The sequence below is a fragment of the Dermacentor albipictus genome, chromosome 4 (assembly GCF_038994185.2).
Source record: "Dermacentor albipictus isolate Rhodes 1998 colony chromosome 4, USDA_Dalb.pri_finalv2, whole genome shotgun sequence".
NCBI classification, from domain to species: Eukaryota; Metazoa; Arthropoda; class Arachnida; order Ixodida; family Ixodidae; genus Dermacentor; species Dermacentor albipictus.
Genome location: NC_091824.1, coordinates 143,530,304 through 143,547,983, shown reverse-complemented (window position 1 = coordinate 143,547,983; position 17,680 = coordinate 143,530,304). Strand labels below are relative to the sequence as shown.

The 17,680-nt window shown below is 47.5% G+C and overlaps 1 protein-coding gene across 1 annotated transcript in view; it reads right to left on the bottom strand.

Moving 5' to 3' along the window:
- Nucleotides 1–14,341, bottom strand: part of LOC135915438 (translation initiation factor IF-2) — a 63,849-nt gene extending 49,508 nt beyond the window's left edge. Inside the window, exons 1-2 of the mRNA XM_065448515.1 lie at nt 14,296–14,341; nt 12,889–12,987 (exon numbers count right to left, since the gene is read on the bottom strand). Of these exons, the coding sequence (XP_065304587.1) occupies nt 12,889–12,987; nt 14,296–14,341 (145 nt within the window). The remainder of the gene's footprint in view (nt 1–12,888; nt 12,988–14,295) is intronic.
- Nucleotides 14,342–17,680: the final 3,339 nt, after the last annotated feature.

Here is a 17,680-nt window from a genome sequence, read left to right as displayed (position 1 = left end):
CTAATAATACGTTCAGCATAAGCACTGGCTGCCAGTTGCTCTTGTGAACGACTTTAGCTCAAACGTTTTTTTTTTTTTGTGTACGTGTGTGTGCGAATGCGGCCCCCTGATGTTGAGAGATTAATTTCTGGCATTTACTCAGTCGGCGAGTTGCATACCCAGTTACTTCGCGCAACATATGGCGCATTTGATAACAGAAGAGATTGACAGTTGTTCTGAATGATCAGTTAAAGTGAGTTCCGTTTGGAGCGTGCAAAAAATGGAGATTTAAAAAGAATTGTGAAAATAAAATTTGTGCCATTTCAAAGTTGATTCCGACGCGGTTTCTAGTAGAACGAAAGACCAGAAAGCTTCCTCGCGATGATTGCTCATGTGTATATATATATATATATATATATATATATATATATATATATATATATATATATATATATACAGTGAAAGCTCGTTAATTCGAACTTCAATAATTCGAACTTATGGATAATTCGAACTGTACGATTTGGTCCTGCCAAGCTCCACAGAAGTCTATGTATAAAAAAGTCCGTTAATTCGAACGCGAGAAGGTTCCCTCACGGATAATTCGAACTACGCTCGCCTGGCACACGGCCAGAGAAACGCGCCTACTGCCTACACACAAGGCTGTATTGCCTCCGAAACGGAGAGAACGGCGAGAGAAGGCAAAATCGGAAAAAAAATCTAACCGACGCGGGGTCAGCCAGAAGGCAGCGGCGGCTGCCGCCTCTCCGTTCTACGTAACCTCCGAGACTTCTTGCCCGTTGCAAATCTCGGAGGCTTTGCAAATCTTGTACAGCTGCTAATATTGTGCGGAGATGGCACGGCGAGCGCCAAAACACAGCGAATCAAGTACGTCGCAGCTGCGCTTGTAATCAAGAACCAATGAATCAGGACCTTCGCCACCTTCACATGTTCAGCGTCTTTGTCTCGGCAGTCTTCATCGGTTGTGCACCTCTGTTTTCAGCTTAGGAGGTATCGGCCGTCGCGATTCATTGTGATGGTGTTAAGCCTCGGCTAACGTTAGTTTCGGTGGACATCGGTGGTGTGGCACAGTCGGACCCAGAGCTTCGACTTGAAGATGGCGTGTGCCCGCGGCACACGCCATCACTTTCTGACTCGCCGCATTTCTGGCATGCCCTACTGCTTCCAAATCGCAGTGTACTGTTGCTCTCCTTCACTTTCGTTAGTTCGAACTTTCGTTAATTCGAACTGAAGCGACTTCCCCTTGCGGTTCGAATTAACGAGCTTTTACTGTATATATATATATATATATATATATATATATGTAGTGTATTTATCCTCATTTTTCTTATTTCTATCTTTCCGGGGAGAAAATTCGAAGCCGGGAGATCGCTGAATCTACAGCATTGCCGCGTAGTGTGTCTTCGCCGCATAACACAAAGCCATGCAATGAAGACATGAAACGAAGCACAGTTGGAAAATCAAATCAAGCTATTTCTGTTTTTATATTTCTTTCATTCTCTCTCTTTCTTATGCAAACAAAATCACTTCTAAATCATGGCGGCTACTTCTTTTCACGCAATAGTAATAACAGTAAAGGAATAGCGTAAAATGAGAAGTAACGCCCCAGGTTCGGAAAATCTAAAGCGGGAGTTAGGAGAGTAAATGAAGTCCACATATATATCCCTACATACACTGGAACGTACACAGACAGCCGGTTTTCTACTTATATCTCTTCGTAGTTAAAAGAAAACTGACTACTTGAAATACCTCTAGAGTAAATTTCAATTTACATTCTTTGCGCGATAATGTTAAGACATGCCAGGAAGAAACTAGATGATGTCAGAACCTGTGCTGCACAGCAATGTGGCTGAATTCATGTCATAATCACGTTTTGCTTGACGCAAAGAGCGAAACACCTCCCCGTGTGTGCTACGGCTCGCCTTTATTTTTCCTTCCTAGCGGGCATTCTTTCCGACCCACGCGCGGCGACGATCGAAGGAGCTGCTTGCGTCACCAACGTGATTGCGCGGAATTCTGGGGAAACTTCCCTCTCAAGACTAAACGAGCGGCGCTCAGCCCGCCGAATGGAAAAGCAGCAGCACTCGTTCCAAACTGTTTGTGTTCCTCTGCGGCTCTAACTAAGCCTGCAAGTCTGGCGATATACTGCGCAGCCTCACCGTAGCGTGGGCAGCGAGTGACTTTCGCAACCTTTTCTTTCTCATCGCCGTCATTGAGCTCACGAGCGCGTGGTCAGTGTCTCCGGCGTACGGTCTCATTGCCACGAACGGCTTTCGTCACGACCGAGCCGACATCCCTTCAGGAGCGGGACAGTTTCGGGTGCGCCTCTTTATCCACGCTGACGCGCAGTGGTGCCGTTCTTTATAGCTGACCGACTGTTATGAAATGACGTGCTTAATGTGCAGACGGCAATGACAAAAGGGACATGCCATTTTATAGCCGATCACGCCCTTTAAAGGGAAGCCGTAGAGGCTGCTGATTTTAAAGAAACGTACCCTGCGTTTGAAGGCTGCAGCCTATAGGATGGTGCTACTATTGCTTCGAGATACGAGAGTCAGCCGTTATTTTTTATGACGTGCATGATTTTGCTACTGATCGTTCCTTCTTTCTTTCCGATGTCGAAGTTATCTTTTTTCATCAGGAAATACAAAAACAGCTCAGGAGAAAAAAGAGGTATTACTTTAATAATGTAGTTATTGGCTCCGCCAGCCGAAACCATAAACTGCAATATCATGAAATCTCCAGAGTAGCGTGAATACATGTCACGAAAGAAATAAGATAGGGCAGAAAAGAAAATAGCAATGTCCAGAAAACACGAGACACCCCAGCACACTCTATTTATACTGTTTACAATATGTAAACCGTCTATGTTGGCTAATGCGCCACAACAGAGCTATACCATATAGCGATGGCCGCTTAATTGAGCCTGACGACCGGCATGTGTGTAGTCCACGAACAAAAGTGTGACTGTCTCAGATTTCCGTAGCCAAAAGGAAGTTCCTTACAGGGACCGGTCATTTAATTGATACTGACTGTCATTGCTCGGGCTCAGCAATTTTTTTTTCTTTTTCTGTTGAGAGAGAACTATTAAAAACCGCCCCTAGTTTATTGCCCAAAGAAATATCATTTCGAACTCAAAGTTTACGCAATCTCCCACCAAATACAACAGACCCTTTCACAAAGTTGGCGACCATGAGAAAACGAACACACAGAGAACGTAAAGCTACTGTGATTCACTAGTGACAGCTTATACCTCAAATGCATTATCCTAAAAAGATTCAGAGTCATGAACGGCAATCGAAAGCCACGTTCCAGGCAGAGCTATTGTATGGGCTGAACCTGCGCCCATTGCGGATGGCAATTAGTTCGTAGACTCCATTAACGTGAGCATATTTGAAAGAGCTTCTGCTTCTACCTACGCTTTGTTAATATATATTCTGAAGTGTACGCGACATATTGTGCATTCGATTACACTTGAGCAGCAACTAAACCGGAATCAAAAGTGGGACACTTTGTGACAATTATGTATGCATTACGTAATGTGCAATCGCAAATCCAAGCCACAACATGGACGTGTGTTTTATGACCGTCCAGTTTATAGATGAATGCTTTGGTACAGGTGCTACGTTTCGCTGCGGAAGTACGAAACCAATGCGGTCTCCGTGCGACCTCGCAGCTTTGCTAGCACTGTAGCGAACTACCGAAATCGACTGTTTCACCCCTGAGTGGCGTTCAGGACACTGTTTCGATCAGCTTGGTTCGCTGCAACGATGGCAATCAGCTGGCCCGACGTCAGAAAATTCTGAATACCGTCCTAGAAAGGAGCTTGCGCGTGCCTCCTGAATCTGTCATTAAGACGATTCAGGCTGCAAACGACCTCTATACAACCATTACACGTAGTCCGCGCGCAGGCATTCGCCGTTATCTATTGTCTTCGTGTGGAGACGAACTGCAGAACAAACACTCGCGAGATGAGCTTGCTCTGCGACACGTGCGTATGGGCTGTCGAGAAGGCACCGAACAGGAACGGTGCGCTTCTAGGAAATGCCGCAGGGTGGCCGGTGCGCGAACCTTGATCGATTCTGTTCCAGGGCCTGCAGCGGCAGTCATTGCGTGAGGGGCTCCTTCGCCCCTCGCCCTTCTGACCGTGGCGATGAGCTGAGCCAGCCGCACTTTAATTGCGTTGGTCGCAAAGAACGGCCCGAGTATTCGGTTAGAATAAGGCGAGAGATTTCTGTAGTGAAATTGGAGGCTCTATATTGGTTCTTTATTCCTTTATTGTTTTTATTTTCTTCTTCAGAAGAGGGTGCGCAGGGTTTCTGTCCGAGACGGCGTAGAAATTGGCGCCAGCCAATTTCCTTGCAATCGTTACTCCCCTTAATAAGACAAGCTGAGCACTGGAAATATGTGTGTCCTGCATTCGGTCTGGTCGATGTCTGTGCTATTGTAGCAGTGAAGTGAATGATTAGGCTAGTAGAGCGTCTGCAAAAAATGAATGCCATTTATATTACCCTGGGGCTCTATAACGTAAAACTATTCCAATATGTTTTTATTCCAATCTCCTGACGCCAAACTTGCGTAACCGCCGACGCAAGCATCGGGCCGTGACCCGCAGGGTTGTCTAAACAGACCAATCAAACGCTCTCCTCGTTCATAGGAGGTAACTATTGTTTGCTTGAAAAACGAATAACGTTGCCAATACTGAGCGGCTTGTCTTATCTAAATGGCTGACAAGTGGTAAAGAGCATGCTCAAGTGGAGAGGGATTCGACGGGGCCGAGCTACTGCACTGAAAATCGATAACCGAGGGAAGAGGGTGGTACCGGCGTCTACGATTGGTCCGCTTTCCGTTACTTAGCTTGCGGTGGCTAGCCGAACATCCCAGCGGTATGCAATGGAAGCTTATGAATAACGCTAAAACGGATCCTCATCAGAGAAGAGTTGGCAGAGCGAGGTCGTAACCGTGCCGAAAGCGCTCGAAAACGTTACACGGTCCCACAAAATGTTTTATTATACGCAAATAAACCAATGCTCTCCGGCAGGTGCGAGTAGCCAGTGCCGCAGCGATGGGTAGCAGCCATCTTTTATTCCTTTCGGAATGGGGCAGCCTGCGACTATTCAGAAGAAAATGCAGGTTTTTTTTTCGGCATATTAATGCATCATTAACGTGTACACATTGCTTTGACGTGGTCAGTTTTTGCGGTTTTATGACGTCGCGTAAACGGCAAGTGAAGTGGGTGCAGCCCCAAAACTTGTGACCAATAGCCGAGGGATAATGGCGAAAGGGGTGGAATCAGAAATAACCATTTTTCTTTTCTTCGGCAAATGATGCATAATTAGTGTGTACACGTCATATCAGATGGAGAGCTATCGCGGTTTTCGTGATGCCGCGTGACAGACAGGTGAAGTGGGGGTCATCCAAAAAGTTTTTGACCAATCGCGGAGGGCTGATTGCAGAAATGGAATAGAAAATTTTGAATAGCTTTACGTTATAGCGCCCCTGGTCCTGTGCTTGTGTGCAGTTGGCGCCGGTGATTCCAAGTATCTCACTGAATAATGAGGTGACCAAATGCGGTTGCCATATATTTATAAAGCACGATCAAAAGAAATGAAGAGGCGGCGATTTTAGCCGACCGTGGCCTACAGCAGACTAATGCAACGAAGACGAAATGGTGAAAAAGTTGTTGCAAACAGGCTTTTCGGATGGATAGCAAGCATTTTTTATCAATAGTACCCAGAGAACAGTGACAATGAAAGCAAAATAAGTGCTTTTCTTGCTACATAATAATTAGGCTGGTAGAGAGTACAACGCCTGTAACTGAAGTAGAGGTCCGATGTTTACTATTGTCACCCCACATTCGGCTCAGTATTACGCTGTCAGAATTACTGGTGTACTCATCTATTTTCGTTGGCGTCTAACATAATCATTTATTCACACGTGTTTGTTTATTTGATGCATAGTCAATGTGAGCACCAGCGAAAGTGTCTCTTTTATTATTATTATTTTGTATTATATCCTATTATTTCTGTCGTTATTAAGAATGCGCTTTCCGCCCACATGCCCTATAGCTCTTTAAGCACGTCCTCTTGCTCATAACACTGCGCATTAGTTCTCAGTGTTCAGGCGTCGTAATACGCGCAGTAAGGACAGCAAATATACAGCGCGGGGTGTCAACTCTCGAGGTAGATAAGTGGGAAAACGCGCTTACGTCACTGCGTTAACGCGTAAGCCCCATTACTTTTCCTGACACAGCATTTTCACTTCGTGTGTCATTTCATGCAGTTCCCCGCGGAAGCGCAACGAACTCGGACAAAGCGACGTGTGAACTCAGACCTCCATCCACTGCAACAAAAAGAGGCCCATACAATGCCTCTCACAGAAACAACTGAAACGTTAACACTGTATCTTTTCCGTGTTTTTTTAATATTTTGTTGTTATTGTGTTTTGCTTTGTTTTTGCAATGAGAAGCGATGAACAAGCTGAACGAAACTATGGCCAACGTGAGAAGGGCGAAAATAGAACGCGTCACTCTCCTTTGCGCGGCTCGATGCCTTCTTTTACTTCGACATCTCGAAGCAACAAAAATAAATTCGCGCAAAGGACAAGCAAACCCGCGAGGTAAAGTGTCGTGAGATAAAGATTTGTTGGCCCAGATTATTATTTGCGCACAGCCAGAACGCCTTCTCCCGTCGACTCGGCTGCGCCTCGCACCCTTTGCTGCTTTGAAAAGAAAATCCAGCGGCCTATAGCTGACCGTCACTCGGAACGAGTTTCTTCCGTTTCACTTCTGACAACAGGGTGCCGAAAACTTAACGAAAAAGGAACACCGAATGACTGCGAACAACGACGTTGATGATTTCTGCCTTCGTCCCCTCTCGTTTCGTGCAAGTTTATTTGTTATTTTGTAGACGCCATTTCTCGACTTTCGGGAAGCAAAAAAAAAAGGGGGGGGGGGGGGGGGGAAGAAGGAAGCGCCCTTCCCAACCTTTCTAGAAAGGGCGGAATGTCCGCGCTGCATCGTCAGCTCTGCTGCCAACGGAAGTGGTCGTTCCGCGCCTGAAAATGGCAGGAAATGTCCTTGAGTCCGTCGAAATCTTCCGCTGCCGTATTTCTTTCGCTTTTGCGTTTCTTTTTTTTTCTTCTTGCAATTCTCCGCAGGCAGCGTTCTTACCGAGCCGTCCGCGCGTTTACGCGTTCGAAAGCAAGAATGCCTCCAGCGGAGAACTGATAAACGAAAGTGCAAAGAAGCGACTGTGACGAACCAGTGCAACTGAATTCCTCGTTAACGACGTCGGGGCGCGCATGTAATGACGTCCGGACGCGACGACGTTTTCGGGGCATAATAAAATGTCGATTGCCCTCTTTTTCCTTTTTGTCTTCATGCGTAAATATTAGGCACAAATACATGTATACGCTTAAAGCTGCCCACGCACAATAAAAATGAAGTCCTTCATTTCAAGGACAATTTTCTTTTTTTTTATTGATTGATCTGTTGTTATGAATGCCTATATATATATATATATATATATATATATATATATATATATATATATATATATATATATATATATATATATATATATATTCTACCGGGGTTGTGGCTGACCTACAGTGATTTCTCGCATTATGTCCAATGCTAGCCGTAGAGCGTATGGTTCTAAATATTTTTCTATGCCTGTTTTTGGCATTGTACAATACAGGACTATTTGATTTATTGATTGTTGTTGTCGGCAACATGGAGGCATACAGCACACAATTTTTCCGGCGGCCTCACAACGCAGCACAAAGGAGTAACGCGCTGTGCGGAAGCAAACAAATGACGCAGCATAAACCGAAGTGTTGGTGAATGACGTAAGTCTGTCCATGGCGTTAAAATGAAACAGCGTTGCAGAAAAGAGCGAGAGCATGAGGCACACTGTAATTCAATTACCTGACGCTACTTGCTAGTGGTGAGCTAGTGGTGCTAGTGGTGCTACTTTTGCTAGTGGTGAGCAGAGTGGTCTGTAAGGGCGCATTTTGTTCTAGCGATGATGCTCGTTTTTCGTTGCCGATTCCCGCTTTTGTGTGCCCGTGATTTCGTGAATCCGAGCGCTAAGTAAATAAACCATACTTCTAACCTGTAGACAACAAGGCTCCACTATGGCAGCTTAACATAATAATTTGATCATTCTATGGAACTGCGCATATACGCGAGTAACACGAAGAGCTTGCCGAGCACTGTGGGAATTCCAGTAATGAAATTATGAACGGTGATGCGGACCCAGGTATATCTGTTAATCTATATTTTACTACAGCGACAGAATGTATATTGTCCATACATTGAATGTTTACTTTTAAATCTATCTCCAGAACCTAGCACCTAAAAATTCGTGGCTGCTGCTAAAAAAAAAAGGAAAATGTTGGAAAACGTGTTTCTATGCCTGTGCCAAAGGCATGCAATACGCTGTCAGAAATGAAATCCGACAAGAAAATAAAGAACTCCGGCATACACTGAAAAATTAATTGAGAAACCGGAATCCTGCACGGGGGCAGCTTTGTCAGTTATAAGAAAAGCAGCGACAACGAAAAAGCCCGTGTGTCCGTCGCTGTCGCCGAAGCGCGCGCAGATGTTCTCGGTTCGGCGCAATTTCGAGACGTAGAACTTGATTAACTTCCATGCTTCTCGCCGTTCGCGTAGTTGACTCGCGTCTCTCTCTTATTCTTATTGTTATTATTATCGCGGTTATTACTTGATGATTCGGTCTTTGTTGCTACGACGACGGCAGAGCTGGCGGTCCAAGGGATGAACGTATTCACTTCGCCGGAAACTGCGGGATCGAACATCACCTTCTTTTCCCAAAGACCGGTGGACGGCCGCCTCTCGGATTGTTTACACCATTTCGCTTGACAGATCCGCATATTGCCGTCGTCATATCACGCGACGACGGCGCCGTTTCGTGTTCCTCAAATCAAGTTGCACCTCTTTCGTATAGCTGCAAATTTCTCCTGCGTAGAAAAAGCAGGCGAAAGACGAAGGGCGACGAGAAGAATGAAAAGTACTTTCGAATGATCCATCGGCGTGGAATAGCTTCCACAACATCGGAAGGAAAACAAAAAGAAATAATAAAGGAAAGAACAAGCTGGGAACAGCACAAGAAAAGAGAAGAACTGTTCCTTTTCGTGTGTGCTCACAGAAATGAAGGCAGCGTCGCGTACTGAATTGGAACTGGCAATGCGGCACCGAAGCTTCTGCTCAGATGGCGTGTGGGAACAGAAGAACGAGAGCGAGGTAAAGGGAGGGCGCCTGTCGGGAACCCAGAAAATCGGCAAAGCATCGACGGTAACGGACAGGTGTGGTCCCTCTTTGTTCGGCCTGTGCCGTCCGTAGCAAGATCCTTATTCATTCTCGCTCACCGAACCCTCATTTGTGCCTCCTCCCCTGCCCTGTCACTACAGCAGGCGGCGTATAGGGCCCCGAGTGAACGAGCGAGCCAGCGAGCGAGCTGCGTACACGCCATATCGACGCGTTTCGTGTGGCGCCGCAGTGAAACTTGTGTTTGTTTACGCGTTCTCACGCACATCGCGTGCTGCACGTATCCTCTGGGCCTGCTGCTCTGGGTCGACTGAGAGAAAGCGTCCAGCTATTGTGGCGCGGCATGGGCGTCCGCTTCCTTCGCGTGGAGCCGCCCAGCGTGCTCGTCATCGCACGACAATGCGCACGGGCGCAAATCGCCCAGCCAGCGCCTCGGTATTGCCACTACTTTTTTCATGGACGATGATTGTGCAGTGCGGTTTGCGAGCTGGATGACGGTGCTGTAACGCATGATTCAGCTGGGGAATAGAGTTCTGGATTCACTTTGACCGTCCGTACCCTCACCGTGCTCAGATATAGATGAATACGCGGTAGCTCTTATCTTTTACTCATCTGCTTTGTTGCATACCATAATATTAAAACGTGTGCTGCCTGGAGACTTCGTAGCTCCACGGCGCGTGCAGCCACTGCGGCACATAGCACCGGCGTCTGCAGCTATTTAGGGAAGTTGTCAGAACTGAGAATCCACTTGCCGTCTCCCCCGCTCCCTCACCCAGATTTTGAAGGATGCGGTAAAGGGATATTAACATATAAATTTTCATGTGGCTTGAGTATCCAGTTGCTAGGCGAAGTGGATAATGGCACAGTGTTTATGAATACAAACTTTTGTACCTTGCCTTCTCAAAGCTTTATTGCGCAACAACGCTTTCTCGTTGACCACCGTTAAGTCGTCCATCACTGGTTATAGGAATCGAGTGATAGTGATCTTGTGATCACACCGAAATCTAATGACGTGCGTTAAGTAAGAGGTTTTGTGAACACGAGCCCTGGCCTCACCATGCGTTCACCTCATGCACATAGTAAGGGTGATGACTCATCCGAGTTGGTTGTTTGGTTTGCAATGGACTGTCTTTACAAGTGAAATTCAAACGCGTGTTCTATCGTACGCCATAGCAAGGACAAATGCACCAGAGAAATTATAGAAGCCATAGCGATCAGACAGTTAAGTAGTGATTGTGTGGATATGCTTTCCTTCTCTTTTTTAAAGAAGGAAATTGATGACCTGGAAAATCTGCGCACAGAAAGTGCGTATACCGTGTACTGTATACAAGCATTCGTTTATCTCAAAACAAATTTTTTGAAAGTAGCGATTGGTTTGTCACGTGCCCATTCTTGTGTCAGTGTCTGTCAGTGCGAAAATAATTTCAATATGCGCCTCACAGAAAACTGGCCTTGAGAGCTTCGATTAGTCACACCGAGTCGTGGGTATACGTAATGGCCATCTTCTTCCGGTTCACTTTCGAAGCAATTATTTCAGAGAATATTTGAAGGCTAGGTTGAAAGATTTCGAGCGGGTAAACCGCGCTAGTGACATTTGTCGTTTAACGATGACATCGCCACTGCGTTTACTTAAACCGAATGACGGCGGTGCGCGAACACACGCGCGCGGCTGTCGACATGGACGTCCGTGCACAAACGTGCCTCGCTGGCAGCACAGCCCCCCGCTGGCGCCCATCGCCGCCGGCAAGCTACGGCGAACGCGATGAAGGAAGATGGGGAACGCCAGGATTTATCGTCATTCGCCCGAGAGAGGAATGCGTATTGCGCCTTGGGAGCTTCCGGCCGTCGGGACGCGCGGACGCTAATTCAATTTGCACGGAACGCGTTTGCGCAGCTATTTTGTGCCGGCCTTGATAGCGCGTGACGAGACCGTGCAGGCACGACGCGAGCTGCATGCCCATGGGCCGCCCACGAAAAAGAAGAATGCGCAGCAATGTGCGCGGCGAGTCAGGCCAGGACGCCATTAGGTGCGCTCTTGCTCATCTTGCCTCGCTTCGTTTCCCCCTCTCTCTCTCTCTCTCTCTCTCTCTCTCTCTCTCTCTCTCTCTTTCTTTCTTTCTCTCTCTCTCTCTCTCTCCATTCGTGCCCGCATCGTTGCTTTCGTTTGACGTGACGTGAATGCGATTGGATTTGTGCAACTAAGGCTCTTTCCTAATTTAGGTATGGCTAGACTCGTTGTCCTCCATGATGACTAACTCTTTTTCGTGCCCACGGCACATCAACTTCACGAGACTGAACTTCCGCTCGGTATTCGAATAGCTGGTGCGATTGCCATTCGTTTACTCACTAAGAAGCACGTGAACTGCATCCCAATTCTCGGGAATAAAATTCTGGGCGTGAACTTCGTCTAAGAGATGGCGCACGACGCAGAACTGCATGTTTTTATATTATCTTCAACATGAACTTTTTAGCAAACATTCTATTCTTGTTAATCAACCATCATCATTTGCAGTTTCGTTCTTGCAGTGCTTACATCACAATAGGCTAAATTGCTGAGCCGCTATAGTGAGCATAACAATAGCGCGAAGCGCAAAATCGCACCGAAAGGCGGGAGGGCCACCTCGAAACGAAAACAGCGCATGCATGTGTATTAGACACTGCGAAATTTCTATACTTGTCCATCCACCTTCACGTTTCTCATTTTTTTTTTCCAGAGAGCCATGGAATACGTTCTTGAGCCGTGTCTGCAAAATACTCGGAAACGCTACATTTCGAGCCTGCATAAGCGACCTGAGCCGCAGTATGCGTTTAGAACGCAAATTGATTGATTGATTGATTGATTGATTGATTGATTGATTGATTGATTGATTGATTGATTGATTGATTGATTGATTGATTGATTGATTGATTGATTGATTGATTGATTGATCATACCAATGCGCACCAATTTCAACCACCCGCCTCTGCGGCGGACATATCCCCCCTTCTCGCATGTTTTCATGGGCGCCTACGTAGTCCGCTCATATCAGAATGTGAGATCTGCAGCGAGGAACAGAACGCTCGACGCCGCGCTCCCAGCAGCGGAACGCTGTATTCACTCGCTCACCGAAGCGGACGTTAGAGAGCTTACAGCTCAGCGAGTCAGTGGGGCCCAGCGGGGCCCAGTGGGCCAGCGTAGACACCACTGCGCATGTTGCACCGCGCATGCGCACTGGTATCTGCGCTGGACCGCTGGGCCAGTGCCTCTTAAATAGCAGGCCTGTGCACTCCGATTCGTGAAGTCATGCGACTTGGACCGAAATTTCCATTGCCAAGCCCAGCGGGACGAAGGCGATGACGCCAAAATCACTGCGGCTCGATCGGGTGCGTCCCCATTAAATTCTATGGCAGTCGGGCAAGGTAGCATGACGTCACGGATCGAAGTGCACCGGCCTTGTGCTATCTGGGAGGCATTGGCTGGGCCCACTGGCTAGCTGAACCATAACTGTCTCTTTTTAATCACGCAATCATGCATGGTTGAGCAAGTTTAGGCTAACGCTAAGTAGCTTGTACAGAGACACGTATTCTGTTCGAAGGAGTAGGCAGCGGAGCACACTTACCGGCCTTGTGGCCCGTCGGTAGCGACTGGACGATGGCGCATAGAAACAGCGGCGCCAGCACTATGAGGCTGGAGCAGCCGACCTTCATAGTGATGAGTCCTGCGAAAATAAAAAGGACATCGAGTTTTGTTTTCGGTCGATTCATTTTCGTTTGGCCCGCCATGCCTTCAGGCAGTGTCAAATGAAATCTTCAACAGACAAGATACACCTCCAAGAAGAATAGGAGCAGCGTACAAAGAGTTTAACACGCGTAAAAAGACAAAGAAAGGAATTGTTGCGATGCGTTCGGCGAAGAGTTGCTCACGCATTCCCTTACGATCGCGCTGGTCTCGCAACGTGTGTCAAGAATGACCCCTCTGAAAGCGATCGTACACACCCTTCCTTTGGTACAATCTCTTTAGCGACAGTGCAAGCAAGTATTATTCTTCTATTTTTTGTGTGACCGCACTGTTTACAGTCCCTCGGCCGATAGTGACCTGACGCAAGTTACCAGTATCGCCCAGATACCCGCCCACAGGAATTCGACAAGCCTGTACGGTAAAGAAGAACGAGAAGGGTTGTGCTGGTTGCCTTGCGCAAGAGCAAAGAAAAAAGCGAAGGATAAACTAGTATCTAGTCCAGCTTCACAAAGATGATTCTGTAAAAAAAAAAAAACATTTTTTTATTGTTGCCAACGTCGTTGTTCTTGAGCTTCCCAAAAAACAATCTGACCGAATAGGTGGCACGAGGTAAAGTTGGAGCAGAATAAAAAACGAATTTCTTGGCGGCGTGCCTTCTATAAAGGTGCGGAATGCATATTTAAGCGAGAGCAGGAGGCACGTTAGAATGGAACGCACGGAAGTGACCGGCAATGAATAAAACAAAACACAACAAAGAAACAGACAAACAAAAGAAAAACGCGGAAGAGAACAATTGCAAGGCGATGACCCACTTTCTTTTATTTTATCTTTTTAATTTTTTTCAACACCGACAGGGCGCGCACCGCCGCCTTCTCCGTTTCGTTTTGTTTTTTCGCTTCAGGCCCAGTCGCGTTCTCTTCTCTGCATTGCAGACGGGATCGCATAGGCGCTAGCTGTTCGAGCAGGCCAGCGAGCGAGAGCGCGTTCACGCTCTGTGTTTTCGCTTAGTTTGATGCCGGCCGAGCCGTGATCGTTGGGGGAAACGCGAACACGTCGTCGTCCCCGGGCCCAGGGCTCGGCGGCCGATGCCCGGGTCCTTCGCGGAGGAAAGCAGGTCGATGCCCCCTTCTCCACGACAGGCACCTGCTGCGTTGTCGTCGTCGACGACGACGAAGGCAGCGACTGATGGCTCGCTGGCAAAGCTGGCTGCGGCTCGGCTATATACGGCTGGTTCGCGTTTGATGGGCTTCGCTGGCCTGCGCCCTCCCTCCTCAACACTCCGTTTCACCTCTGTGGTAGCCTGCTCCGAACAGGGCCACCGAAAGCGCCCTCATCCCCCTCCTCAACTGTGGCTTTCGCAAGAGTCCTTTTATTGGTGCTCGCTTGTCTCCGTTCATTGGCGTGGTTGGTTTGGGTTGGACGCCCTCTTTCCTGCCACATTTATATTTCTTGCTTCCTGCCGCCAACGGCGCAGTCGTTCCTGGCTCTCTTTTACCGCGGATTTTCTTTCGCTCTCGAGCTTGATGCACTTTCTGCCCCTCGCCATCGACTCTTTAGTTGGGCATCGCAAATGCGCTCTTCACTTCCGACTCTAACCCTCCCCTTTTTTTTTCTCTAGCACCCTAATTTTTTGCACCTGACGCTCTCCCCTGTTGTACTATTTTCCTTGCACTTCACTCCTCTTTAGTTGCGTTCCTTCTTTTTTTTTGTACCTTGATTACATACCTGTTCTTTTCTGTTCCTTCCAGACTTTTCAAACTCACTCGTGAGTTAGGTGAACAATGGTTTTGCGGCCTTTCTTTTAGTCAATGGCATGCGCTTACGTTTCCTCCACCAGTCGCATTTCTAATTATTTCTTTTCAGCTTTATGCGTGTTAAGCAAAGATCTAGCACATAATTTTCTATTGAGCAACAGCTCCTCTCTCCTTGCGCTTTTATTCTGCATAGCAATTGCCCCCATCTGTGATTAACGAGGAAAGACTAAAAGCGCTGCCCGAACTTTTTGGAAATTAGGAAACCTCCGGAAACTACTTGATTCTCGTGGAGTGGCTGTCTGCGTGGGAGTTCACTGAATAGGGGGGCGATGGAGACGTACAGTATATAGCCAGCGTTGAAATTGAATCGGCTGGGTCGGAGAGCAAAGATGAATATTAGAAAAGGAGACGGTGTACAATAAGTTAGGTAACTGTGCCCCACTATTGGGAGCTAGACTTGGGGTCGAATTCACAATGCTATTCATTCGTAAGCGGTCTTCGACATTTTTTCACCACCATCATTAATAATATTTCCTGCGTCAAAATTGACTAGTATTTTCTCTTACGATCAATTCTAGAGTACGAGCTTTGTGAATACCGCTCCTTGGTCCTTATTCACGGCGACAGACAGACAGGCAAGAAACTTTATTTGGTCCTAAGGGACTACGTTGTCGTAGTCGCGGGCCGCACCCGCGCCGGGGGTGGAAGGCCGTGATCTTCGGCCCTGTCGCAGGCCCTTTGGACAGCCCGAAGCTGGAAAATAGCTTACGCTAGAACTATTCGTAAAAGCCATTGCCAGCCAGTCCAGAGGTTGGACATGGTATATATCAGCGAAGGTGGCCGGCATAAGACAAATCGTACTTGCGAATGAAAACCTTTGTGAATTCGACCCCTGATCTGCGATTGTGACTAGCTGTTGACAGGTGAAAGACTGGTTGGTGTATGCGGCGACGCAGGAAACCATGCGAGAAACATTACATGCTGTGCTCAACTTACCCATCTGTATAGCTACATTACTTCGACAAATAATGAATCCAAGGAAAGCATGGGAAAATTATTTGTTGTTTTGTATGAATTGCAAAATTGATAAGCTAAAGGGAAATGAAAGCAGCCTAGTAGCCGGCAAGCCAACAACATCCGTATTACGCGTGCGTTGCACTATACCAATTGTGCTTTGCAGCGGCTCTTCCCACGTCCACATTCTTGGGTATTGGCGTATAAGGTCTAATCCGGAGAGTGTTAGCCAGCGCCACTCATGGCCTCGTGGGCGAATGTGGACAACGATGTCCCGTAGTATACGTGAACTCTATAGGATCAAGCAGCTGACCAATAAACCCTGGTATGCTACCCTAAGGCGTCAAACCTGCCGAAGTCGAAACCCTCGCTATGCAGTGAGCGAGATGAGAGGGAAGCGAGTAGCTCGAGTTTTGTTAGTAACAACTTATGAAGCCAAGAGATAATGAAGCCAAGGAAAGCATATAGGAAATTATTTGTAGCGATGGTCTCGCCTTCTACAGGTTTGATGCCTTCGGGTAGCATACGAGTGTTTGTTGGTCAGCTGCCTTCTCCTAATGTTCACCTACTACGTGACACCATCGGTCAAAAGTATGTTCCACATTCGCCCCCATGAGCATGAGTGGCGCTGGCTAAGACTTCCCGGATTACATCTTATACACTGTAATGTTTGGAGTCGGGCGTGAAATAGATGGTAGCTGGCCCATGCCGTCGTCCAACTTATCCACGCTGAGGACGTTGTTGAAAGGAAGGACTGCTTCTCATCGAGAACGAGCAATATGGGATTTATTTACAGCATCTACATGAGAACATTACAGTTCATCAGTCTAACATTACTGAAAGAGGAATGCACTCTCAGCAGCCGCACAACAGCTGCTTATAAACACACTGTCCTCCCTAGGTGAGGGAAAACGGCCGTTCAATCTCCTACCAATTCGGAGCGTTCAAAGTCATCGTAACCGCCTTTGAGGGAGAGGGGTTACACACATTTCCGCACAGGTTTCACCACGCTGAGATGAGTGGGCTCTCGCAAACACGGTGCCTGACCCGAGCAGGCGCCTCTTAATCCCCGAGCTGACGTCGCACAGTGGCCACCGCAGCTGTATATTGTCTGGAGTCTTCAAAGGTCCGTGAGAAGGCACCGCAAAGCATCTCCTTCCAGGAATTCCCTCTGCTTCAATCGAACCGTGAAGGCGTTGGCGATTCCACTAACAATACTTGCTCCGCCGACCGCGATTAGTCATAGCGGCGCCGAGGGTTTGTTGATGCTGCACACCGTCGTCCCTACGAAACGAGTCGCCATGGCAGGTGGGGAAGGCTTCCATGGTCGCTTCAGGTAAGCTCGCCACCCTTGCAGCTGTGGCTGGCTGGAAAAATTTTGTAGGTCGGTTCCCTTGCAGGCCGTTCGTAACAACACATACATTAATACCCAAGAATGTGGACATGGCAACAGCCACCACCGTAGCACAACTGGTAATGGCAGAGCAACGCACGCGTAATTCGAAGGTTGTCGGTTCGGCTCCCACTAACAGCGAGTAATCTGTTCGTCCTCTCTCCTTTCCCTTTAGCTTACCATTTTTACACTTCAATTAAAGCTACAGACAGCTTCTCCTATGCGTGCCTTGTCTTCAGTATCTGTCGCCTTCATATACTTGCGATTTTTTTAAAAAATGGGCCCTTCTGTTAATCCTCTTAAGCTTGCCCTCTGTGTGCAAACATTTAGAGTCTCAAAGGCTCACTGCGACAAACTACGAATCTTAAGAGCGGGAAGAGGGCGCCGTACAAAGATAATAACGATGAGCACCATGGCATTTGGCACCGTGCTGTTCCTTTTATTTTTATCCATGGACAGATTGCCACCCAGGGGTGGACAGTGGTGGTGGTGGGTTGTAGCAGCAGGCGGGT